Below are 27171 nucleotides of genomic sequence, written 5' to 3'. Positions count from 1 at the left end.
GTAAATAATTAGTGTTTTAAAGTCCTAGAGAAGTGATAAAAGTTCTAATATATATTGGATTGAATTAATAAAGATTATATGATATAATCTCTATGATAATGGTTAAGAAAAAATGACAGGAAAGTATAATTAACCAGCTAATAGAGGATGAAATAGTTTAACAAAAAATAGATTTATCCATAAGAAAGTAAAAATATTTTTAAAAAGAAAAAATAATAGAGAACACTGGGCACCATGGCTTACATCTGTAATCCAGCACTTTGGAAGGCCAAAGCGGGAGGATCACTTGAGCCCAGGAACTCAAGACCACTCTGGGCAACATAAGGTGACTCCATCTCCACTAAAAATAAAAATAAAAATAATAGCTGGGTGTGGTGGCGCATGCCCTGTCTCTACAAAAAAAAAAAAAAAAGAAAGAAAAATCTAAAAATTAGCTAGGTGTGGTCCCAACTACTAAAGAGGCTGAGGTGAGAGGTCATTTAAGCCCAAGGTCAGGGCACTCCAGCCTGGGCAACAAATGAGACCCTGTCTCTCTCTCTATATATCCGTCTACCTATCTATCGATAGACCAGCCTAGGCAACATAAGGAGATTTCATCTCCATAAAAAATGAAGATAAAAAAATAGCTTGGTGTGGTGGCACACACCCTGTCTCTATAAAAAAAAATTATATATAAAATATATATACATTTCTAGATGTGTCTACGTAGATACAGAGATATTGAGAGAGAGAGACAGAGACTGTTTCTCCTTTGTTGCCCAGGCTGGAGTTCCTTACAAACAAATATCTCTCTCTCTCTCTCTCTCTCTCTATATATATATATATGTGTGTGTGTGTGTGTATGTATATATATGTATATATGTATGTGTGTGTGTGTGTGTATATCTACATATATATGGGTCAGTTCCAAGATGGCCAAATACGAACAGCTCCAGTCTGCAGCTCCCAGAAAGATAGACACAGAATACAGGTGATTTGTGCATTTCCAATTGAGGTACCTGGTTTATCTCACTGGGACTGGCTAGACAGTGGGTGCACCCCACAGAGGGCAAACTGAAGCAGGGTGGGGCATCGCTACACTTGGGAGCACAAGGGGTCAGGGGATTTTCCTTTCCTAGCCAAGGGAAGCCATGACAGACTGTACGTGGAGAAACGGTACACTTCTGACCAAATACTGTGCTTTTCCCATGGTCTTAGCAATCGGAAGACCAGGAGATATCCTCCCTTGCCTGGCTTGGTGGGTCCCACGCACACGATGCCTTGCTCACTGCTAGTGCAGCAGTATGAGATCAACTTGCGATGCTGCAGCTTCACTGTGGGAAGTGGTATCTGCCATTGCTGTGGCTTCAGTAGCTCACAGTGGAAACAAAGTGGCCAGGAACCTCGAACTGGGCAGAGCCCACCACAGCTCAGCAAGGCTTACTGCCTCTCTAAATTCCACCTCTAGGGACAGGGCATGGCAGGACAAAAGGCAACAGAGAGCTTCTGCAGGGTTAAACGGTCCTCTCTGATAGGTCTGAAGAGAGCAGTGGCTCTCTCAGCATGGCGTTCGAGCTCTGAGAATGGACAGACTGCCTCCTCAAGCGGGTCCCTGACCTCCATGTAGCCTGACTGGGAGACACCTCCCAGTAGGGGCCAACAGATACCTCAAACAGGCAGGAGCCCCCCTGGGATGAAGCTTCCAGAGGAAGGATCTGGCAGTAATGTTTGCTGTTCTGCAGCCTCCACTGGTGATACCCAGGAAAACAGGATCTGGAGTAGACCTCCAGAAAACTCCAACAGACCTGCAGCTGAGGGGTCTGACTGTTAGAAGAAAAACTAACAGACAAAAATAGCATCAACATCAACAAAAAGGGCATCCACACCAAAATCCCATCTGTAGGTCACCAACATCAAAGACCAAATATAGATAAAAACCACAAAGATGTGGAGAAACCAGAGCAGAAAAGATGAAAATTCCAAAAACCAGAAGGCCTCTTCTCCTCCAAAGGATTGCAGCTCCTTGCCAGCGTGGGAACAAAACTGGACAGAGAATGAGTTTGACGAGCTGACAGAAGTAGTCTTCAGAAGGTTAGTAATAACAAACTTCGCCGAGCTAAAGGAGGATGTTCTAACCCATCACAAGGAAACTAAAACCTTGAAAAAAGGTTAGATGAATGACGAGCTAGAATAAAAACTGTAGAGAAGACCTTAAATGACCTGATGGAGCTGAAAAACACAGCACAAGAACTTCATGATGCATGCACAAGCTTCAATAGTCAATTTGATCAAATGGAAGAAAAGGTATCAGTGATTGAAGATCAAATTAATTAAGCGAGAAAACAAGATTAGAGAAAAAAGAGTGAAAAGAAATGAACAAAGCCTCCAAGAAATATGGGACTATGTGAAAAGACCAAATACATGTTTGATTTCTGTACCGGAAAGTGATGGGGAGAATGGAACAAGTTAGAAAACACTCTTCAGGATATTATCCAGGAAAGCTTCCCTAACCTAGCAAGGCAGGCCAACATTCAAATTCAAGAAATACAGACAACACCACAAAGATACTCCTCGACAAGAGCAACTCCAAAACACATAATTGTCAGATTCACCAAGGTTGAAATGAAGAAAAAAATGTTAAGGGCAGCCAGAGAGAAAGGTCGGGTTACCCATAAAGGGAAGCTCATCAGACTAGCAGAAGATCTCTCGGCAGAAACTCTACAAGCCAAAAGAGAGTGGAGGCCAATACTCAACATTCTTAAAGAAAAGAATTTTCAACCCAGAATCTCATATCCAGCCAAATTCAGCTTCATAAGTGAAAGAGAAATAAAATCCTTTACAGACAAGCAAATGCTGAGAGATTTTGTCACCACTGGGCCTGCCTTACAAGAGCTCCTGAAGGAAGCACTAAACATGGAAAGGAATAACTGGTACTACCCATTGCAAAAACATGCCATATTGTAAAGACCATTGATGCTATGAATAAATTGCATCAATTAACTCATTAAATAATCAGTTAAAATCATAATGACAGGATCAAATTCACACATCATGATACTAACCTTAAATGTAAATGGGCTAAATGCCCCAATTAAAAGACACAGACTGGCAAATTGGATAGAGTCAAGACCCATCAGTGTGCTGTATTCTGGAGACCCATGTAATGTGCAAAGACACACATAGGCTCAAAATAAAGGGATGGAGGAAGATCTACCAAGCAAATGGAAAGCAAAAAAAAGCACAGCTTGCAATCCCAGTATCTGATAAAACAGACTGTAAACCAACAAAGATCAAAAGAGACAAAGAAGGCCATTACATAATGCTAAAGGGATCAATTCAACAAGAAAGAGCTAACTATCCTAAATATATATGCACCCAATACAGGAGCACCCAGATTCATAAAGCAAGTCCTTAGACATTCACACAATAATAATGGGAGACTTTAACACCCCACTGTCAACATTAGGCAGATCAGTGAGACAGAAGGTTAGCAAGGATATCCAAGATTTGAACTCAGCTCTGGACCAAGTGGACCTAATAGACATCTACAGAACTCTACATCCCAAATCAACAGAATATACATTCTTCTTAGTACCACATCGCACTTATTCTAAAGTTGACCACATAGTTGGAAGTAAAACACTCCCCAGCAAATGTAAAAGAACAGCAATCACAGCAAACTGTTTCTCAGACCACAGTGCAATCAAATTAGAACTCAGGATTAATAAACTCACTCAAAACTTCACAACTACATGGAAACTGAACAACCTGCTCCTGAATGACTACTGGGTAAATAACAAAATGAAGGCAGAAATAAAGATGTTCTTTGAAACCAGTGAGAACAAGGACACATTTGTTCTCTGTGACACATTTAAAGCAGTGTGTAGAGGGAAATTTATAACACTAAATGCCCACAAGATAAAGCAGGAAAGATCTAAAATCAACACCCTAACATCACAACTAAAAGAACTAGAGAAGCAAGAGCGAACAAATTCAAAAGTTAGCAGAAGGCAAGAAATAACTAAGATCAGAACAGAACTGAAGGAGACAGAGACACAAAAACCCTTCAAAAAATCAGTGAATCCAGGAGCTGGTTTTTTGAAAAGATCAACAAAATTAATGGACCATTAGCAAGACTAATAAAGAAGAAAAGAGAGAAGAATCAAATAGACGCAACAAAAAATGACAAAGGGGATATCACCACCAATCCCACAGAAATACAAACTACCATCAGAGAATACTATAAACACCACTATGCAAATAAACTAGAAAATCTAGAAGAAATGGCTAAATTCCTGGACACATACACCCTCCCAACACTAAACTAGGAAGAAGTTGAATCTCTGAATAGACCAAAAACATGTTCTGAAATTGAGGCAATAATTAATAGCCTACCAACCAAAAGAAGTCTAGGACCAGATGGATTCACAGTCGAAATCTACCAGAGGTACAAAGAGGAGATTATACCATTCATTCTGAAATGATTCCAATCAACAGAAAAAGAGGGACTCCTCCCTAACTCACTTTATGAGGCCAACATCATCCCAATACTGAAGCCTGGCAGAGACATAGCAAAAACATAGAATTTTAGGATGATATCCCCTGAAGAACATCAATGCAAAAATTCTCAATAAAATACTGGTGAACCGAATCCAGCAGCACATAAAAAAGCATATCCACAATGATCAAGTCAGCTTCATCCCTGGGATGCAAGGCTGGTTCAACATATGCAAATCAATAAACATAATCCATCACATAAACAGAACCAATGGAAAAAACCGCATGATTACATCAATAGATGCAGAAAAGGTCTTCGACAAAAGTCAACAGCCTTTCATGCTAAAAACTCCCAATAAACTAGATATTGATGGAATGTATCTCAAAATAATAAGAGCTATCTATGACAAACCAACAGACAATATCATACTGAATAGGCAAAAATTGGAAGCATTCCCTTTGAAAACTGGCACAAGACAAGGATGTGCTCTCTCACCACTCCTATTCAACATAGTGTTGGAAGTTCTGGCTAGGACAATCAGGCAAGAGAAAGAAATAAAGGGTATTCAATTAGGAAAAAAGGAAGTCAAACTATCTCCGTTTGCAGATGACATGACTGTATATTTAGAAAACCCCATTGTCTCAGCCCCAAATCTCCTTAAGCAGATAAGCACCTTCAACAAAGTCTCAGGATACAAAATCAACGTTCAAAAATCACAAGCATTCCTATATACCAATAACAAACAGAGAGCCAAATCATGAGTGAACTCCCATTCACAATTACTACAAAGAGAATAAAATACCTTGGAATCCAACTTACAAAGGATGTGAAGGACCTCTTCAAGGATAACTACAAACCACTGCTCAACAAAATAGAAGAGGACAAGAACAAATGGAAGAGCATTCCATGCTCATGGATAGGAAGAAACAATATCATGGAAATGGCCATACTGCCCAAGGTAATTTATAGATTCAGTGCTATCTCCATTAACCTACCACTGACTTTCTTCACAGAATTGGAAAAAACTACTTTAAAGTTCATATGGAACCAAAAAAGAGCCCACATAGCCAAGACAATCCTAAGCAAAAAGAATAAAGGATGGAGGCATCATGCTACCTGACTTCAAATTATACTATAAGGCTACAGAAAACAAAACAGCACGGTACTGGTTCCAAAACAGATATATAGACCAATGGAACAGAACAGAGACCTCAGAAATACTACCACTCATCTACAACCATCTGATCATTGACAAACCTGATAAAAACCTGCAATGGGGAAAGGATTCCCTATTTAATAAATGGTGCTGGGAAAACTGGCTAGCCATATGTAGAAAGCTGAAACTGGATCTCTTCCTTATACCTTATACAAAAACTAATTCAAGATGGAATAAAGACTTAAATGTTAGACCTAAAAACCATAAAAACCATAGAAGAAAACTTAGACAATATCATTCAGGACATAGACATGGACAAAGACTTCATGACTAAAACATCAAAAGCAATGGTAACAAAAGCCAAAATTGACAAATGAAATCTAAATGAACTGCAGAGCTTCTGCACAGCAAAATAATCTACCATCAGAGTGAGGAGGCAACCTACAGAATGAGAGAAAATTTTTGCAATCTAGCCATCTGACAAAGGGCTAATATCCAGAATCTACAAAGAACTTAAGCAAATTTACAAGAATAAAACAACCCCATCAAAAAGTAGGCAAAGGATATGAACAGACACTTCTTAAAAGAAGACATTTATGCAGCCAATAGACAAATGAAAAAATGCTCATCATCACTGGTAATCAGAGAAATGCTAATCAAAAGCACAATGAAATACCATATCATGCCAGTTACAATGGAGATCATTAAAAAGTCAGGAAACATCAGATGCTGGAGAGGATGTGGAGAAATAGGAACACTTTTACACTGTTGGTGGGAGTATAAATTAGGTCAACCATTGTGGAAGACAGTGTGGCGATTCCTCAAGGATGTAGAACTAGAAATACCATTTGACCCAGTGATCCCATTACTGGATATATTCCCAAAGGATTATAAATCATGCTCCCATAAAGACACATGCACATGTATGTTTATTGTGGAACTATTCACAATAGCAAAGACTTGGAACCAACCCAAGTGTCCATCAATGATAGACTGGATTAAGAAAATATGGCACATATACCCAATGGAATGCTGTGCAGCCATAAAAAGGGATGAGTTCATGTCCTTTGCAGGGACATGGATGAAGCTGGAAACCATCATTCTGAGCAGACTATCACAAGGACAGAAAACCAAACACTGCATGTTCTTGTTCATAGGCAGGAGTTGAACAATGAGAACACTTGGACACAAGGCAGGGAACATCACACACTAGGGCCTGTCGTGTAGTGGGGGGTTGGGGGAGGGATAGTGTTAGGAGAAATACCTAATGTAAATGACAAGTTGATGGGTGCAGCAAACCAATATGGCACATGTATACTTATGTAACAAACCTGCACATTGTGTGCATGTACCCTAGAACTTAAACTATAATAAAACACACATACATATATATGGAGAGAGAGAGAGAGAGATGACCAATTGGATATACATGGAGTATAGTAACATACACCTAGTATAGAAAGATGAGGTATAAACTGAAATATATTAGTAATTACATGAATACGTAAATGAACTAAATATTCCATTATAAAGAAAAAATTATAAACTGCATAAGTATATTTTAAAATAAGCTATATATTGCTTATAAGAGATGCACACTAAAAGTAAGAACCCAGAAGTTTGAAAGTTAAGGGATGGAAAAATGTGTACTATGTAAATGCTTGTCAAAAACCCTTTGGTGCAGTTAAGGAGACTTCAAGTCCAAAAAAAAAAAAAAAAGGCATTACTATATATGAAGGAGGTCTTTTAAAATTAGACTATGCCAGTATACCAAGATTTAGTGTCCCAATTTGTGTGTGTACCTAATGAAATAGCATCAAAATACAAAAGCAAATATTGACAGAACTAAAATACGAAATGTTTTACAATGCCAAGTGAGACTTTAACATGCTTCTCTCAGTCATTGATAGAAAACAAACACACACAAATCAGTACAGCTTAGGATTAACTTAAACATAAAAAAAAAATTCAATCCAATTTGCATATATAAAGCAGTGAACCCAACAGTGACAAAGTTAACTTTTTTCAAGTACAAAAAGAACATTTACCTAAAGCAAATATATGCTTGTTATAAAGCAAATATCAACAAATTTTAAAGTGTAGATATAATTCAAAATATGTCTTAATTGAATTAAACTAGAAATCAATAACCAAAAGAAAACTAGAAAATCCCCTAAATATTCAGAACTTTAAAAAGAAATGATGCAGAGCACACAGAATGTATCAAAATGAATACTATAAAATTTTTCAGCTGAATGATAGTAAAAATCCAAGATATAAAAATGGGTTGGATGAAGTTAAAGTTGTGCTCAGAGAGAAATTTCTATTTTTAAATTCATTTTTTTAGAAAAAATATAAATGCTGAAAATCAGTAATCTATGTATGCATCTAAACAAACCAGAAAAAGAGTAACAAAAGAAATCCAAGAAAATAGAAGAAAGAAAATAATAAAGATAATAGCATAATTAATAAAATAGAAAGCAACATTTGATGAATCAACAAATGCAAATGTTGGTTGTTTGAAAACACTAATAAAATATGTAGACCCTTAGTAAGGCATGTCAAGACAGATACATGTTAATAGAAGTAATAACAAAAGATACGTCAATAAAAACATCAAAAAGAGGATAGGAAGATGTCATAACTACTTTATGTTACTGGATTGGAAAATGTAGTTGTAATGAACAAATCAAGAAACCACTCTCTACCAAAACTGATAGAAGAAGAAATAATTACCGTTATTTGTTAAACAAATCGAAGCTGTCAATTTGTCTTTTCATGGAAAAACTCAAGTCTCAGATGGCTTCTCTGGTTAACTCTTAAGATTATTAAGGAAGAAATAGCATCAATCCAGAAAACCGGAAAAGAGGGAACACTTCCCAATCATGGGATGAGGTCAGCACAAACTTGATATCAAACCAGAAAGGAAAATAACCGACCAGTCTTTCTCATGAAAATAGATGAGTAAAATATTGATAAATAAAAATATAACATATAATATGCATAATTTATCACAACTTTGTGGAATTTCTCACAGGAATACAATCATGCTTTAACATTCAAAAGAAGCAGTATAATTCATTAAATTTGCAGGGAAAAAAACCAAAAATAATAGTCATGAAATTATTTCAACAAATATTGCTAAAATTAAACACTGAAGATTCTTTAAAAATATTTTTTGCAAAATAGAAAGGTTTCTATACCTTTAACTTGATTTTTTAAAAAGTATTTATAACAACACATAGAGGTGAATTATTGAAAGTTTTACTTGTGAGAATGGGAAACAAATAAAGACATCCACTACCTCTTCCATTCAACATTGTACTGAAGTCCTAGCCAGTGAAAGAACATAAGAGAGATAAATAAAAGTCAGAATTGGAAATAAAAAATATTTTCTTATTATTTACAGATGTGCTATTTTATGCCTCTGAGGGCCTTAGTAAATGTTGTTACTCTTATTAGGATGCCTTGCTAATAAAACATTAACTTGCTTCATCTTTCCATATTGAGTTGTCCATTTCTTTATTTCCCCATTGTACTAAAGTTTTCTATTATAGTACAAATCACAATGAATGATAATTGTTAACGTTTACTCACACCACTATGGCTTATTCAACTTATAGCCCCACATCAACCTGATGTGTGGTTTGTCTTTAACAAATATTTATTAGAACAAACTGAACTGTAGTTATTTATGATCTAGAGGAAAGAATAGAAACCAGTGATGAAATAAGCACATGAATAAAATAACACAAATGTAGCAAATTTAGCATTATATTAGTGTTATGTTACCTCAAAAATGACAGCAAATTAAAAATATATAGTTTTACTTTGTTAGAGGCATATTTAGTAGTACATACCTAAACACAATGGTGGTGTAGTCCACGTTCCCTCTAAACAATAGGCCTCCCTAGATCCTTGTAGGAAATGGTGATCAAAACATCTGTATTCTACTGAAGAGCCATTTTCATAGGTGTCTACTATTGAACTGATAATGTCTCCATGTTTAATAAGTGGAGGAGATGTGCACATTCCTTTAGATTCTGCAAAAATTAGTTTTAAAGTATACAATGAATTGCTATAATGAACATCCAGTACTTTGTAAGTGCTACAGAAATAAGTTGAGACATATAATATAAAGGCATTTGTTTTTTCAGAGACAGAGTCTCACTCTGTCGCCCAGACTGGAGTCTGGTGGCATGATCATGGCTCACTGCATCCTTGGCCTCCCAGACTCAAGTGATCCTCCTGTCTTAGCCTCCCAACTAGTTGGGACTACAGGTACATTTTTCTTTTGTAGAGACAGGGCCTCACTACGTTGCTCAGGCTGGTCTTGAATTCCTGGACTCAAGAAATCTGCCCACCTTGGCCTCCCAAAGTGCTAGGATTACAGGCGTGAGACACTCCACCTAGCCATAAAGGCATTTTTTAGGTAGTTCTGAAACATTTTTAAAATATTGAAAATATTTTTGCAATAATATGATACCATACAATTTATTTTCATAATTAGAATCACATGTTATAGTATTTACATACATATTTAAAACTATCAGAGTATTAACAATCATGATTTTATTTCTCCCTAAGTCTATGGGATTTTTCTAGAAGCCATGCTTTCTGTATATATTATCTTCCTTTTCTTCCTTATTAAAAGTAATAGTCCCTATATCCAGGCAGTATTGAGACAATGGGTCCCCAGAAAGCCCTAAGTAGAGCTATGCTTTACAGTGTTTGTTGTTGAGTGTCACAAGAAAGTGATTAATTCTCTGATAGTCTGGCAACATTTATAAAACCTCTTGATTTTTCCTCTTTATAAAATTGACTTATTGGAATTCAAAGATGTCAGCATGGCCATCCTATATTGGTATGTATGCTGATTGAAATTTGGAAGTTGGATCACTCCTCTCAACTTTATAGATTAGAAGATGATGGTGGTGAATTGGGGTCATAGGTATAAATTTTCTCTAAAGATCCGTGATGTTGAGCTTTTTCTCATATATTTTTTTGCCACATAAATGTCTTCTTTTGAGAAGTGACTGTTCATATCCTTTGCCCACTTTTTAATGGGGTTTTTTTTTTCTTGTAAATTTGTGTTAAGTTCCATGTATATCGTGGATCTTAGACCTTTGTCAGATGCGTAGATTGTGAAAGTTTTCTCCCATTCTGTAAGTTGCCTGTTCACTCTGAGGATAGTTTCTTTTGCTGTGCAGAAGCTCCTTAGTTTAATTAGATCTCATTTGCCAGTTTTGGCTCTCATTGCAATTGCTTTTGGCATTTTCATCATGAAGTCTTTGCCCATGCCTATGTCCTGAATGGTATTGCTTAGGTTTTCTTCTAGAGTTTTTATGGTTTTGGATTTTACATTTAAATCTTTAATTCATCTTGAGTTAATTTTTGTATAAGGTGTATCCACAATGAGATACCATCTCACACCAGTCAAAATGGCAATTATTAAAAAGTTAAGACACAATAGATGCCAGTGAGGCTGAGGAGAAATAGGAGTGCTTTTACACTGCTAGTGGGAATGTAAATTAGTTCAACCATTGTGGAAGACAGTGTGGTGATTCCTCAAGGATCTAGAACCAGAAATACAATTTGATGCAGCGATTCCATTACTGGATATATACCCAAAAGAATATAAATCATTCTACTATAAAGACACATGCACACATATGTTTATTGCAGCACTATTTACAATATCAAAACATGGAACCAACTCAAATGCCCATCAATAGCAGACTGGATAAAGAAAATGTGGTACATATACACCATGGAATACTATGCAGCCATAAAAAGGAATGAGATCATGTCCTTTGCAGGGACATGTATGAAACTGGGAGCCATTATCCTCAGCAAACTAACACAGAAAGAGAAAATGAAAGACCATATATTCTCACTCACAAGTAGGAGTTGAACAATGAGAACACATGGTCATAGGGATGGGAACAACACACACTGGGTCCAGTCAGAGGGTGAGAGGTGAGGAGAGGGAGAACATAAAGACAAATAGCTAATGCATGTGTGGCTTAAAACCTAGATGACAGGCCGGGCACAGTGGCTCAAGCCTGTAATCCCAGCACTTTGGGAGGCCAAGATGGGCAGATCACGAGGTCAGGAGATCGAGATCATCCTGGCTAACGTGGTGAAACCCCGTCTCTACTAAAAAATACAAAAAACTAGCTGGGCGAGGTGGTGGGCGCCTGTAGTTCCAGCTACTCGGGAGGCTGAGGCAGGAGAATGGTGTGAACCAGGGAGGCGGAGTTTGCAGTGAGCTGAGATCTGGCCACTGCACTCCAGCCTGAGCGACAGAGCGAGACTCCGTCTCAAAAAAAAAAAAAAAAAAAAAAACCTAGATGACAGGTTGATAGGTACAGCAAACCACCATGGCACACATATACCTATGTAATGAACCTGCACATTCTGCACTTGTATCCCAGAACTTAAAGTAAAATAAAAATAAAATAAAACAAAATTAAAAATAATAATAATAAAAAGAAAAATAACAACAAAATATAAACAAATTTTCAACCCAGGAAGCAGATATTGATCAAGTAAGATACTTGCAGAGAACATTATTATTTTACCTTTTCTAGTACATAAAGGATATTTCACTTCTCCTCTGTTGCACTGCACAGATAATTCAGACAATGGGGTTAACGGAGATAAGTCATATCCCTGTTTACATACAAAATCTATTAAATCTCCATGTAAGACTTTCCCTTCATATTTCCACTTCATCTCTATGTTATTTCTGTTCATGTAATCCACATTAACAGTACATGGCTCTGAAAAACAAAATGCTCTTTTAAATTCTTTAATTGTCTGACAAATATAAAAGTGATATTTTTTAAAACAAAAATTATGACAAGTATCAAAAGCAATATTTTATAATTTAAATCATAATTAAGGCTTCTCACACACATATATACATATAAGAAAATACACACTTTATTACTATCAAATGAATCTATACATTACTTATTGTCATAAACTAAAACCACTTAAATTAAAACATCAAAAATACTGTTTAAGGGCATCAATCAGTTAGATTAATAATAGTTTTCTTTCTACAAAATAAAAACCTTAAACTACCATGTAGAAAATAATAGAAAACCTGCTAATGAATAAAACCAAGACTCCTGCCCTCATAGAGCTTGCCTTCTAATTGGGAGAAACACCTACAATACATAATAAATATAATGAAGACATGAATTGTACAATTTGTGGCAGATATGGTTTGGCTGTGTGCTTACCCAAATCTCATCTTGAATTGTAGCTCCCATAATTCCCACATGTCATGGGAGGAACCTGGTCGGAGGTAATTGAATCCTGGGGTGGGTCTTTCCCGTGCTGTTTTCATTATAGTGAATAAGTCTCATGAAATCTGATGGGTTTATAAAGGGGAGTTTCCCTGCACACAATCTCTTGCCTGCCTCCATGTAAAACATGCCTAGCTTGTCCTTTGACTTCCGTCATGATTATGAGGCCTCCGCAGCCACGTGGAACTGTGAGTGCATTTAATTCCTTTCCTTTATAAATTACCCATCTCAGGTATGTCTTTATTAGTAGCATGAGAACAGACTAACACAGTGGCCATCTTTAAACTACAGCATAAGATAACTTGGTTGAAAAAAAGAGTAATGGAGGGGGAGGGGGTAACAAAAGAGTTAGGTGAAGAGAAGTTGCACTTTTCAGTAAGGTGATTAGGGTAGGCCTAAATAAGAAGTAATATTTGCACAAAAGCTTGAAGGAGACTGAGTGAACCACGTCATTTTCTTATGAAAGAGTGTCCCAAGCAACTAACCAGCGCAAAGGCCCTGAAGTGAGAGCATTCTTGGCTTGTTTGTGGAAGAGTAAGGAGACCAGAAAGACTGGAGTGACTAGAGCAGGGAAGGGAGTATGGAGAGGTTAGAGAGACTCTTAATGTCTGAAATAATAATTCCTACAGAGACAATTCTATGCTTTATCATACCGTTGTGAATTTGTACTGATAGCCTTTCCGGCTTCAATAGATAAGCGAGATATACAAATCCCCTTTCCCTTGCCCTAATAACAATGATTAATCTTCATTTGATATTTCCTTTGATTCATTAGGACCAAACCTAACTCTCTTGAGGTGGTTGTTCCAGATATAGAATGATGTATTTCCTTTAATGCTGTTATTTCCTTATGAACTTGTTTCATTACTAGTTTTGCCATAAATATTTTAATCTAGTCTTTGTCCTTAGAGATTACTGTATCTCCACTCAACGCAATATCAATCAAATCATCAAAAACTTAATATCAAAACCATTTATAAAAATATGAGAGCAATAGAAAAATTCTACATGAATATGTGCCTGTGTCTGAATTTGAATGGGAACAGCCTCCTAAGAATTACTTGAAATGTGGAAACTACTAACAAAAGGTTGAAAGAGCTCAAGACTTAAAACATACATTTATATATAAGTGTGTATATATATATACACTTAAAAATGGCTAAAGTAAATTTTATGTAATGCATAATTTACCACAATAAAAAAATACACTAATATTTTAGGGACTTTCTACTTAAAGAACTGGGAGGGAGAACAGTTGTGAAAAAAAATGATTTATACAAAATCATCATTTTCATTATATAAAACACTACAAGAAAATCATATAAAAGTACGAACACAAACATTCCATGTGCTCTCTTTCTTACCCAAGCAAACAGGTGGGGATGACCATTTTCCTTGCTCACAACGAGATATTTTTGATCCCCTCAGCAAGTAATATTCATTGCATCTATATTCCACTGAAGATCCTGCTGCATAGCTTGCCAGTAACCCATCGGCAACAGCCCCATTCATTACAACAGGAGGATGCTTACAATTCTCATTATTTTCTAAGAAAACAGGTTGTTTTAAATTAATATGAGCTCAAAACAATATACTATAGTAACTCATACTGTAGTGTCTCAATATTTGTATTAATAAAATAATTTAGGACAATTGTTTTATAAATTCTTTACAAATATGAAAAATGTTTTTCAGCTCAAATATTTTTAAAATTTGCTGAGCAAGAGTTGACAGCAAATATGTTGCCTAAAAACAACTATATGTATTTTTTCTCTTTTCTCAATTGTGAAGGAATTATGATGCAGACATTTCTTAAATCTATAGAATGAGAAACTATTCTTCAACCTAAAGATTATGGTCAATTCTAAAATTGCTCTTTGGCATTAACCCATTTTTATTTTCTTCTTTCTCATTCCTCTTCATCTCAGGTCTCAATCGACCCACGGAGGAAATATCCATTTTTTTCCCTCTTTGTAGTATCTTTTTTTTTTTTTTTTTTTGAGACGGATCTCAGCTCACTGCAAGCTTCGCCTCCCGGGTTTACGCCATTCTCCTGCCTCGGCCTCCCGAGTAGCTGGGACTACAGGCAGCCACCACCTCGCCCACCACCTCGCCCGGCTAGTTTTTTGTATTTTTTAGTAGAGACAGGGTTTCACCGCGTTAGCCAGGATGGTCTCGATCTCCTGACCTCGTGATCCGCCCGTCTCGGCCTCCCAAAGTGCTGGGATTACAGGCTTGATCTTTTTGGTATCTTTCTCTTACTCTGTAAATTTCTTTAGCATCCTTCATAGCTTTTGTCTTATTCAATAAATATCCTATATAAACATGTGTGTGAAGATCTCGCTGTGATCTGATTAAGAAATGAGAAAGATGACAGGAAGAGTAGCCCCCAGGAGTGATAGTGTAGCCTGGTGGTGCCCTTCAGTAAAATCAAAGACCAGGGACGTGTCTCAGAAGGGCATAAGGTTCAGAATGGCCAGATGCAAAATATCGGCAGGACTTACCCAAGGTCAAGAACAGAATGCTCTACCCTAACTTTGTAGGACACATGGGGAGAAGAAGCAGATAATGCTTATGGCCAGCCACTCAACCCACCATGCCCTTATTTACTTCTGTAATGAAGCACGTCATCATTTATGTGCTGTCATTTAGAACTTACAGGTCATAGCATGACATAGATCAGATAACCGTGCTTAGCACCAGTGTTCAAAAAGTTTTTTTTTTTTTTAATTCTTTACATTGACTTAAATTCTATAGATGGCTACACATACACGCACATACACATGCACACATGCAACGCAGAAGAGTAGGTGGTGTAGCAATGCGTTTCTAATTTGCCTAAGCCGTGGTCTCTTCCTAGGAATATGCAGATTAAAGTAACAGAATGGAAAATTTTACACCGTAAGTTTAGCTACTGATGGTAAATATACATACCAACACAGTCAGGAGCAAGTGTCCATTTTCCACGATTACAAGTTATCTCATTCGATCCACGGAGAAGGTAGCCACTTTTACATGCATATGTCACTTTATCCCCATTGTAATAAATCTTAGAGTGTAAATTTGCTGTACCATTTTCAATGAAGGGTGGTTCCTCACAGGCTACCCTCTCCTGTCCTTCTGAAAAGAGAACAGACCATTTATCTACACATGCAAATTTCATTTTAGCAAGGCTTCTTCTAGGTGTTACTAACCAATGCATTTTGGAGGTTCTGTCCATTTTCCATTTTCACAACGTATTTCTTCTGACCCATGGATCACAAAATTAAGTTCACATTCTATATGAACTATTTCTCCATGACGATAAGTTGTTGAATGTGTTTGAATTTTGGAGTTTATGGGCAGAGGTGGAGGAGGACATCTGTTTCTTCTTCCTTATGGAAAAAAAATCAGCACCTTTAGTCATATAATTACAAAAATAATAAAGATTAAATAAAAAGGTCCATTGTGTCAAGCATCATAGAGAGTATGGCAGACTGATTCCAGGAGCATTCCTTTGATCCCCACCTCCTGATGTTAACTTCCTTGTGTGATAACCCTTTCCATGAGTAGGACCTGTAACTTGCCTCTAGCCCACAAAATACAGCAAAGATGATGGATTAGTATGTGATTATGTACACATAATTATGTAACATCAGATTTTAACACCATTCTTGCCAAGAGACTCTCTCTCCTTGCTAGTTTTGAAGAAACAAGAAGCTACATCATGAGCTTCCAAAGCAGAAGGGCTGTAAGGCAAGGGGCAGCGGGCTGCCTTCAGTTAACAGCCACAAGAAACAGAGGCTCTCAGTTCAGCAGTCTGCAAAGCACTGAATGCTGTCAACAACCACAGTGAGTTTGGAAGAAGTCTTTCCCAGTCAAGCCTCAGATGAGACTTCAGTCCAGCTAACGTCCTGATTGCAGCTTTGTTAGCCAGGGATGCAGGGATCTGGTTAAGCCACACCAAAACTCCAAACCTACACACAATGGGAAATAATGTTTTTGTTGTTTTAAGGTGCTGAGTTTGTGGTGACATTGTTATGCACCAATAGAATACTAAAGTAGCAGGCATTTTACATTCATTACCTCCTTTAGTCCTAAAATAACTTTATTAAGTAGGAACTATTATTTCTCCCATGTTATAGACAAACTAAAACTTATGAAGTAAATAAATTAATAGCATGCAGCAGATCTGTTCTTGAACCCACGTCTGTCTAAATTAAAGTCTCCTACTCTAAAATACTGACCACACTACTTTCCTATTGCTGCTGTGATGAATTACAATTTAGTGGCTTAAAACAGCACAAATGTATCCTCTTACAGTCCTGAAGGCCAGAAGTCCAGAGTCAGTTTCACCGGACTAAAATCGAGATATCAGGAGAGCTACATTCCTGCTGGAGGCTTTGGAGGAGAATCAGCTACTTTGCCTTTTCTAACTTCTTGAAATTACCTGTATTCCTTGGCTCACAATCCCTTCCTCAAAACATTTCAACCTGTGGCTTCCTTTATCACATCTCCCGCTTCCTCTTCTGTAGTCAATCTCCCTCTGCCTCCCTTTTATAAAAGCATTTCTGATTATATTTAGAGTCTGGATAGATAATTCCAGATAGTATTCCTACCTTAAGATTGTTAACCTCAAAGTGTCTTTTACCAGGTAAGGTAACATTTAGTGGTTCCCAGTATTAGAATGTGGTTATATTTTGGGAGAAGAGAGATATAATTCAGCCCGCAACACTGCCTATTGTATGCCTAATGACTATTTACCGGAGAAAATAGGCTTGTTGTCATGCTGGCTAATTTGGAAGAGGAAAGGGGTATAAAAGGCCTTAAGTAGGTCTGCCATTTATTTTTGAAATAGCAATGTGGGAGGCGGAGGCAGGCTGATCACCTGAGATCAGGAGTCTGAGACCAGCCTGACCAACATGGCAAAACTCTGTCTCTACTAAAAACACAAAAAAATTAGCTGGGTGTGGTGACTGACGCCTGTAGTCCCAGCTACTCAGGAGGCTGAGGCAGGAGAATCACTGGAACCTGGGAGGTGGAGGTTGCAGTGAGCTGAGATCGTGCCACTGCACTCTAGCTTGGGTGACACAGCAAGACTCCATCTCAAAAAAAAAAAAAAAAAAGGAAAAATATGCTTTAAAAAATTTGCTTAAAAAATCTTCTTCTCTACTACTATACCAAGGATGTCAAGCATGAATGAAAAATCATAAAATATTTAAAGTTACTGTACAGTGCATTTAGGAAATTATGATAGTTCTGGCAATCCCACTGCATACCCGTGGTCAGAGCCCTCATTTGTTTCCCCCAGCACCCATTCCAAATCTTCACCACTTTCTTCCAAGTTGTACCTTCATGTCTTTCACCTGCCTGTCAATAGACATTATGTCCCATATTACAGAAAATAAAAAAACTACTACTAAACCCTTTGCCTCACCCTATCCTCCCAATCCTCAAACTCCTATTTATCTCTTAAGACCCAATGTAAATATTAGCCATCACTTCTGTGAATGCTATTCCACAGCATACCAATCAGAATCCCTAATGTTTATTCCTGCACTTTGTACCTGAGTTGATTGTACCATTTGTCACATTATAGCAATTATTTTTTTATATCTGCAATTATTTTTTTCATATCTTCTACTAGATAGGACCGTCCTCATATTAAATTGTATGTGTGTTTAAATAACTATGGATGTCTTCTGACAGGTAATTGCATCACCCGTTTGGACACATCCAGTAATAGAAATGTGACCATAGATATTACATTTTTGGGCAGCTTCTACTAGATGACCTCTTTTCCCATTTTCACTTCTGGGTGTTAGTGTTCTGTTTTTTCTGCTTTCTACCTCGCTATTTTAGAGATTAATTTTTACATCTGGAAATATGTGGCAAATAAAGAGAAAGTATCCTTGCAAAGCTGCCAGATTGGGGTAATTAGGTCTAATAATTCCCAATAAGAAAAGTTATTTATTGTAATAAGGGATTTAAAATGTATAATATATATTTTTAAATAATAAATTTAAAAGATATAGTCATTTACAAACTAATACAAAACAAGATTTATTCAGGTGGAATATATTAAAGATTGCTGAAAATAGCACTGATTTAAAAGACAATATTTATTTTAAAAATAGGACTCAGGAAAAAAATTAGATATGACCACAGGAATTTTATCAGAGCTAATAGAGAGTAAAGCTGATAAAGACATGGCATTTTGTGAGTATTAAATTTAAAAATTTACCTTCGCATACAGGAGATTCTGGGTACCAACCAAAGTTATAGCATTGAATTAAATCAGATCCACTTAGATAATAATTTTCATGACAGAAAAACTGAATGACATCTCCTTCTTCATAGGTTTGCTTTACAGGATGAAAATAACCATTTTCAATTAATCTTAAAGAAGAGCACTTTAATTCTACAAATAAAAGAATGAATAAAATTACAAACAAATTTTTTTTCTGCTACAACAAAATTCACTATTTACATGACATATCTAGAATAAAAATTAAATTTGCCAAAAAGCTTATGAATTCATTTTATATATTTGTTAAATATCATTAAGCTTATTCTAATTTAATCCTATGAGCTAAAATAAATTTTTTCTACTTGGGAGCTTTCAATTATCAAAGACTGCTATCAACATAATTAAAAATAAAGGCAAAAAAGTATGAAAAGATGAAATATAATCAGCATGAGAACTTATATACACTTCTCTATGAGAAAAAGCTTTCAGAGTGAGAGTAGATTTTATTCCAAATGAGAACCTACTGGTACATTTTGGTGTGAGAGACCATCCGTATGTGAGACATTCTACCTCCTCCGTCTTCTTTCCTCCGGCTGTGTAGTAGCCAGTAGCACATTCATATTGTACTTTGTCCTTCACTTTGAATGTTTTCTGTGTTGTGGAATAATTTCCATTATATAATTCAGGAGCCAAACATGTTTCTAAAATTATAAAAATTATTTATTTTATAAACCTTTTTAATAACCTAGAATATAAAAAAATATCAAAATGTGTTTTAACAGATCTTAAGAATATATGGTAAAATCAACTCTTAGTAAAATTGAAAAATAGCCCCAATTTTTCTTTGCCTCTATTCTCTTTTTTCATACACCTTATGACCTAACCCTACCAGCTTTCTGTTCTTAAAATTCTGGTCTACAAGTGCTTGACCAAAGGCCAAAATTCAACTGAAGGCTTGTGCAGTAGCAATTGTGAAGTATGTGCTGTCTATGCATTTTTACAATTTAAACAACTTACTAACAAAGTATACATATATTTAAATTATTGAACTATTTTTAAGTATATCTGGCATTGGTTCACAACATAAAATAATGTACATGATTTTAATTCTTCTGTAATAAAGGAAATAGTGACATATAAAGGAAAAGCTTCTTTTATTTTATTCCATTCCAATTCCTTTTATCGGTGCAAAGTAAGAACTATTGGTGTAGGTGTGTTGTAGGGATTGAGAACATTTGGATTAAGGAATCACCTAGTACTTGAAAAAAGTAATACCAACTTCCTGCATTGCAGACATAATGAAAAATAAATTCTATTAAATAATAGATATCAATATAAGCTTCAATATATTCAATATAAGCTTGACAAGCTCTTATCATCAGTTTTAGGAAATGATTCTTATACCATGTTCTTTCCTACAGGTTGGTTGAGAAGACCATCCATCTGAGAGACATTGAACCACTTCTTCATCCTTCCCTCCAGTGGTTTTGTACCCTGAAGCGCAACCATAATGCATGTTCTCTTGAATTTTATACAATAACTTTACATCAGAGATGTAACCATTACTCAGGTCAGGCTTAGTGCATTTTTCTATGGGAAAAAAAAATTATTTGTTTAACTTAATGATGAAACTAAGCTTGTTTTTTACTAAATTGTAAGCCAAAAGTATAATGTTATTATTAGCAATTTCATTTTGGAAATATCTGCATAATTTTTTTTTTGAAATAATCTGCATAATTTTTGAAAATTAACACTGACTTTCTTTGTATTTAGTATTTTTAGTTATTATAGTAATTTCTATCCCTACCAGATCTACTTCTAGGTAGATTTACTAGGTATATCAACAGCAATAACCATATTCAACATCCTCTTTTAAACGAAACTGGCTCAACCAAAGCCCCTTACTCTGGATCACCTGCCCTAGCGGAAGATCACTGATAGTTCGATGATAGTGTAGCCTGACATAAAATAATGAAATGAGTCAATTAGATTACCTTCTCACAAATTTGAGCTCAAACTTTCAATTCAAAATTGAAAAACACATTTTTCAATGGGCATCATGAGAGAAGTTGGCACACAAAGGAGAGATGAGTCTTACAAATGATAAAGCATTAGAGTAGCAATCTTGCGCTTCCAGAGGCCAGCGTTTCAAGCACTTTTCTGGCATCCTATGCTTAATTATCAAAATAAGTTTCTTGTTACTTCAAGTAAATTACATCTCTTTGCCTTGTAATGTGATAAACAATTTCAGTTATTGCCCTATTCCCTTCAACAGAGTATTATTAAAAACAGATAAAGAAAATAACATTTTCATGTAAAAGCGTTCTTTATCGGATTTCAAATTACGCCTTCATGTTGTAGAAAGACAGATGACTAGTGATTTTGTTCTTATCTACTAAAAGGTTTAACTGCTTTCTGTTTTTATTGGACCCCTATTTTTATATACGAATTTCTTTGAGTATGCAACGTTGAGTGACAGACACATCCAGCTGACTTACTGAAGCACCTTGGCTCTGGAGACCAGCCTTCTGTTGTACACGTGGTTCGCTCTTCTTGTCTTCCACTTTCGGTGGTATAACCAGCCAAGCAGAAAAATGACAATTTTTGGTCTATGCTCATTGGAAAGTAATAGCTTTTAAAAATATAGTAATATTGGGCAATTCTTCCATTTTCCACATGAGGAAAACCACAGGGTTTCTCTGAAATGAGTAAATGTCAAGCTGAAAATGGAAAAAGAAATCTAAAAACATAAATTTGTAATCAGGTGACAACACAAACTAAAAGTTTTTAGGGACACTTCAACTAGTACTTATTTTTCTTACTTAAATTTTCAAGGTGCTTTTGTGATAATTCGAGCAGTCCTTTTATCATAATTGATCTGCAAATGACTTTAAACATCCGACAGTCACGGTAAAACTTAGCAGACCACTTTTTCAGAGAAGCTTTGCCTAACTTCGTAGAACAGTACTTTCTTTTTTCTTCCTAGAGACAGAGTCTGCCTCAGTTTTCCAGGCTCCAGTACAGTGCTGAAATATAGCTCACTGCCACCAGGAGCTCCTGGGCTTAAGCAAACCTCCTCTCCTGTAGCTAGGACTGCAGGTACATGCCACTACATCTGGCTAAGTTTTGTTTTATTTTTTGTAGAGATGAGGGGTCTCACTGTGTTGCTCACACTGGTCTCAAACTCCTGGACTCAAAGGATCCTTCTGCTGTGGCCTCCCAAAGCACTAGGATTACAAGAGTTGAGCCACTGCACCCTGCCTGCACTTCCTAATAGATATGTATTGCAAGTCACATATGTAATTTAAAAATTTCTAATAGTCACATTCATAAAAATACTAAGGAACAGTTGAAGTTAATTTTAATAATAGGTGTTTATTTAACCTAATATATTGAAAATATTTTACAATATTTTACGTTCTTTATTTTCTTACTAACTCTTTAAAATCCACTATATATTTATACTTACAGAACATCTGATCTTGGACTAGTGACATTTTAAGTACTGTCTCCAATAGCTATATGTGGCTAATGGCCACTGTATTGGACAGCACAGTTCAGGAATAGATAAAATTTCTCCTTAACATATGCAAACTCATAAAAAATTTTGAAATAAATCGCATTTTTAAAGAAAAAAACAGACAACCAATTAAAACAAAGCAAGACTTGAGCAAGAACTTTGCAAAATAGGATATTTAAATGGTTAGAGACCTAGTACTTAGCATTACTAGTCATCAGGGAAATGCAAATGTAAACCACCATGAGATAGTACTGCATATCCAACACAACTGCTGAAATGAAAAAGGCAAGTTATCTCAATGATTGTGAAGAAGTGAAGAAACTGGAACTTGCATATTTCTACAACTGAAAGTATAAATCAGTCCAAACCCTGTGAGAGAATACTTTTGCAAGACATTTTGGGGTAAAACGTGTACAAACTGTATTACCCAATTGAAAAAGCATATATTTTTATACCAAAAGACATGTAAAAGAATGCTTATAGTAGCGCTATTCATATAGTCCCAAACTGGGAACAATCTAAATGCCTATAAATAATAGAAAAGATAAACACGTTTTAGACTATGCATACAATGGAACATTATCCAAAACAGAAATGAACAAATGGTGAATCTCATAAACATAATATTGAGTGAAACAAGCCAATCACATATGAATTAATGTATACATTTGCATAACTTTTTAAAAGAAGACAAACTAATCCATGATAATAAAAGTCAGAATGGTTACCTTTGGGGTTTAGTGCCTTAGAGGGATCATTTTTGTTTCTGGGGTGCTGTCACTGTTCTATATCTTGATCTGATGGTGTAAACTTTTATAAAAAAAATATATAAGTGTATCCTATGACTTTTGCATTTTTCTGGATATATTATACTCCAAATGAAACATACATTTTAAAAATTTATCTTCATGCTGAAAATCTTAAAATCATAAAAACGCTTAAAAGAAAGAAATACTTGAACAATCCTAGGAGCTGTGTTGGGAAGAAACATGGGCAGTCATGGATGGAAGAAGGCCTGGATCCAGTATGATTACTCTGGCTTCAATGCCTTGGTTGATCACTGTATACCTTAATGCTACTGTGAGACATAAAAGAGTAGCAGTGCTAGCCTAGGTCTGAAGGAAATGGATGTGGAATGATGAGTAACAAAACTTCCAGCATCTGATGGAGCAGACAGAAAAACATGGGCAGGATGGTCCCCATTCCCTGAGAATTCTTCTCACCATTTTTCACACCCAAGCACCAAAGGAATTTACAATAAAAAGAGTCTTTCAAAATAGCAGTGCAATGGTGAATACACAAGGAATTTCCCTGGGGGGCACAGGTGCTTGTCAGGGAGGGGCAGCAAAATATTCTTTGCACAACAATCCTAGGTTGTGGCTTTAAAGACTCTGTCCTGGGACATCGCCCTCCACCACGAGGATAGGCACATTACTTGTTAAGGTAGCTGGAATGCCTTGGAGAATATGAACTCCTGAGAAAAAATTAATGAGAAATGTGAGGAATATGCTAATCATATATAAACCAGAAAATCACAGACATCTGAACATACAAAAAAAGTATATGAAGAGATGGACACCCTACTGATCAGAGAATGGTAAATAAATAAAAATGGATGTTATGAATAACCGTATAGCAACCAGTATAAGAATGGACAATATGAGGTGTTGGTGAGGATGATGAGAAGCAACAATTTACATCCTCTCTCAGAGATGATATACTTCGAAACTGCCATTCTGCAAAAGTAATCTCTCACTACTCACAGAAATCAAGTACAAGAATAGACTCAAGAATCCTACCTATGAGTGAATACAGACTGACGATATTCTCACAGAAAGATAAGTTGGTTATATCATAATATTCATTCTAGAGCTATTTGTGGTTGAGAGAGCTAGAGCAACATGTTAAAACACTGTAGTAGGTCCCAGGGGAAACAGACGTCAAGACTGGGAATAAGGGGATAAAATGTGTAAGTAAAGTAAGAGTGAGACCTTTCATAGGCCAATAATAACTGCAAACCATGAAATGAGAAATACAGTTAATCCAATTCTTGCCCCTGAAGTGCACAATGGGAGTTGAGAGAAGCATGCAAAAATAAGATCATTGTCTCTGTCTTCAAGCTGCTTACTTTTTTGTTGCTGTGTAAAACGCATTGTAACCTTATAATAATTAGAAAATTGACTAGAATATTGCAATGGCTTTATGGTATGGATAACGGTCAATTATATCTTCTGGTATTTCCCTATTTAGACAGAAAAATAAAATCAAAAGAAATTCATGCAAAAATCATCCTATTATAGATTAAAAGTATAAAATAAGATGAATTCTGTGTCTTTCACTTTTATAATTTTAATTATAGATGTTTGGGTAGAAAACGTATAGTAAACTATTCAACTAAAACACAATGAAAACTTATATATTTAATTTCAACGAATTCCCTTAGATGTTTATTTTAGAAAAGCTTTATTGCTGTAGCTTCCTTCTTTGCATGTTCACTCTTGCTAATGCTAAGTGACCTCCCTGGATTCTTCATCCTACGGCCTGATAATATTGATAATGTTCCTAAATAACATACCCATGTATACTGCCTACCTTCCACTCTCACACTAATCTTACACACTGGGCAATCTGACTATAAAGCTTTCTAATAGGGAGTCCACAGGTGTTGGTTTGTTTGGAAAGTCCTGATTTACATGTGTTGTCCAAACAATTATTAATAGAGCCCCTCTTTTACTCTCTAAGTGTTCCTGTTTGTACAAGCAATTGTATAGTTCACCTACTAATCGTTACTTAATGTCTCCAAACCAATGAATAATTCATTGGGATAAAAATCAAAGTCTCAAAAGTAGAAAATATTTATGGCTGTTTCCTTTTCAAATTTCCCACATGAAACTCTCACCTTATGAACAGAATTAAAATTGTACAAGTTTTCTCAGTATTAGGAGTGGATTCTAGCATAAGTTTAGAATTAAAGTTAACATGTGACTTTGAAATGGACATATTGTTAGCCTGAAAACCTTTTCGAAGTATTTAGATCGTTGTCTCCTATGCCCTCTAGAGATACGAGGAGTTTTGTTTTTCTAACTTATACTACTGTAAGAACACTTTACTAATTTTGCTCAAAGGAAAAGGTCTAAATATTATAAAAAGTTATATTTATAAAATATATGTTATAAAATTTATATATGAAAATGAAAGAGTATACTAAAACGTGAGTTGTACAAATATTAGAATCTCCATTTATACGTTTTAGAGAATAAAGAATATTAAGAATTAATTTTACCTTCTGCATAGAGTTCTCCTGAGATTATCAATATGATGATAAAAGTCAGGTTTTTCAACCTCATCTTCAGTGATGTGCTTCACAAAGATTTTAACAATTCTAAAGCACTAGGAACTTGTCATTAAGTACACAATACTTCTCTTGAGGAAAAAGTTAATAATTTATAACCTCTCTCTAAGTCCTTTTGTAACAAGTCTTACATTTCACTTAAAATATTTTGAAATAATGTTAAAATAACACAACTATAGTAATTGACATTACTTATCATGCCAGAGTCCAGTAAGAGTATTATAACTGATTAGGGCAACAATAGCAACAGAATAAATAATTAACACAGGCTGCATAAAAAAACTAGGTAAATTTTCAACCTAAGTTCCCAATTGTCAATTCATAAAGTTCACTTGAGGCCATGAATCTTTACTAATATTGATCAGGTAAAAAGATGAACTTAGGAACATGAGATAATGGATACCTGATGTTGAAATACGTTGTTGCCTAGATTGCACTCCTTAAAGAGATATAGAACCATATTTTCTCAATGATAAAATAGTATTACTTATAATAGTAGTATTTGACATTTAGAGAGTTTCTACTTTGTGGTAAGTGGTGAGATCAGCACTATGCTACATCAACATTCATTCATGAGAAATGTCTATGATATAGCAGGACATGTAACAGTTTTGAGGTATTTAGCAGTGAAAAAATGGGATTAAAATTATTGTCCTCATGGAGTTTACATACTAATGAGTCTTAATTTAAAATACAAAATAGGAAAAAATGGTGGCTAGGAGGCAGGACTAACTTGCAACTCCCACTTGGATGGACAGAGCAGGATGTGGAGACTCGCATCATGAACTTTTGCTCCAAAAACTACTGCAGGGATATACCAGGAAAGCCAAGAGATTCCACAGACCCTCTGAAGGAAGTAGGTTGCTCCTGCATGAAACAGAAGACAGCCCACATACTGTGAATGCCCAAACTGTGAAAAGTGTGAAAGGGGTATTGTCCACCCCTGAACACATACCCTTGGGGAGCCTGAAGGTCTAGATCACGGAAGAAGGATTTGACCTTACCTGGAGCCGAGACAATTTAGAGAGCTGAGTGAAATACAGGGGTAGAGGAAGCAGGGAGTAACACCCCATGGTCTCTGTGAGTCCCCAGAAAACCATTTCTGACTTGACTCACAG

General features: G+C 35.9%; 1 protein-coding gene across 1 annotated transcript in view; it reads right to left on the bottom strand.

Moving 5' to 3' along the window:
• F13B (coagulation factor XIII B chain) overlaps positions 1 to 26093 on the bottom strand; it is a 31747-nt gene extending 5654 nt beyond the window's left edge. The window contains exons 1-10 of the mRNA XM_025356779.1: positions 25985 to 26093; positions 21680 to 21880; positions 20586 to 20771; positions 19706 to 19882; positions 19176 to 19352; positions 16147 to 16326; positions 15887 to 16072; positions 14317 to 14499; positions 12218 to 12418; positions 9494 to 9676 (exon numbers count right to left, since the gene is read on the bottom strand). Of these exons, the coding sequence (XP_025212564.1) occupies positions 9494 to 9676; positions 12218 to 12418; positions 14317 to 14499; positions 15887 to 16072; positions 16147 to 16326; positions 19176 to 19352; positions 19706 to 19882; positions 20586 to 20771; positions 21680 to 21880; positions 25985 to 26048 (1738 nt within the window). The 5' untranslated portion in view covers positions 26049 to 26093. The remainder of the gene's footprint in view (positions 1 to 9493; positions 9677 to 12217; positions 12419 to 14316; positions 14500 to 15886; positions 16073 to 16146; positions 16327 to 19175; positions 19353 to 19705; positions 19883 to 20585; positions 20772 to 21679; positions 21881 to 25984) is intronic.
• Between the last annotated feature and the right edge of the window lie 1078 nt (positions 26094 to 27171).

Source organism: Theropithecus gelada, chromosome 1 (genome assembly GCF_003255815.1).
Source record: "Theropithecus gelada isolate Dixy chromosome 1, Tgel_1.0, whole genome shotgun sequence".
Taxonomy (NCBI): Eukaryota; Metazoa; Chordata; class Mammalia; order Primates; family Cercopithecidae; genus Theropithecus; species Theropithecus gelada.
The sequence above is the reverse complement of the archived record's forward strand: the minus strand, read 5'-3'. Positions and strand labels throughout refer to the sequence as shown.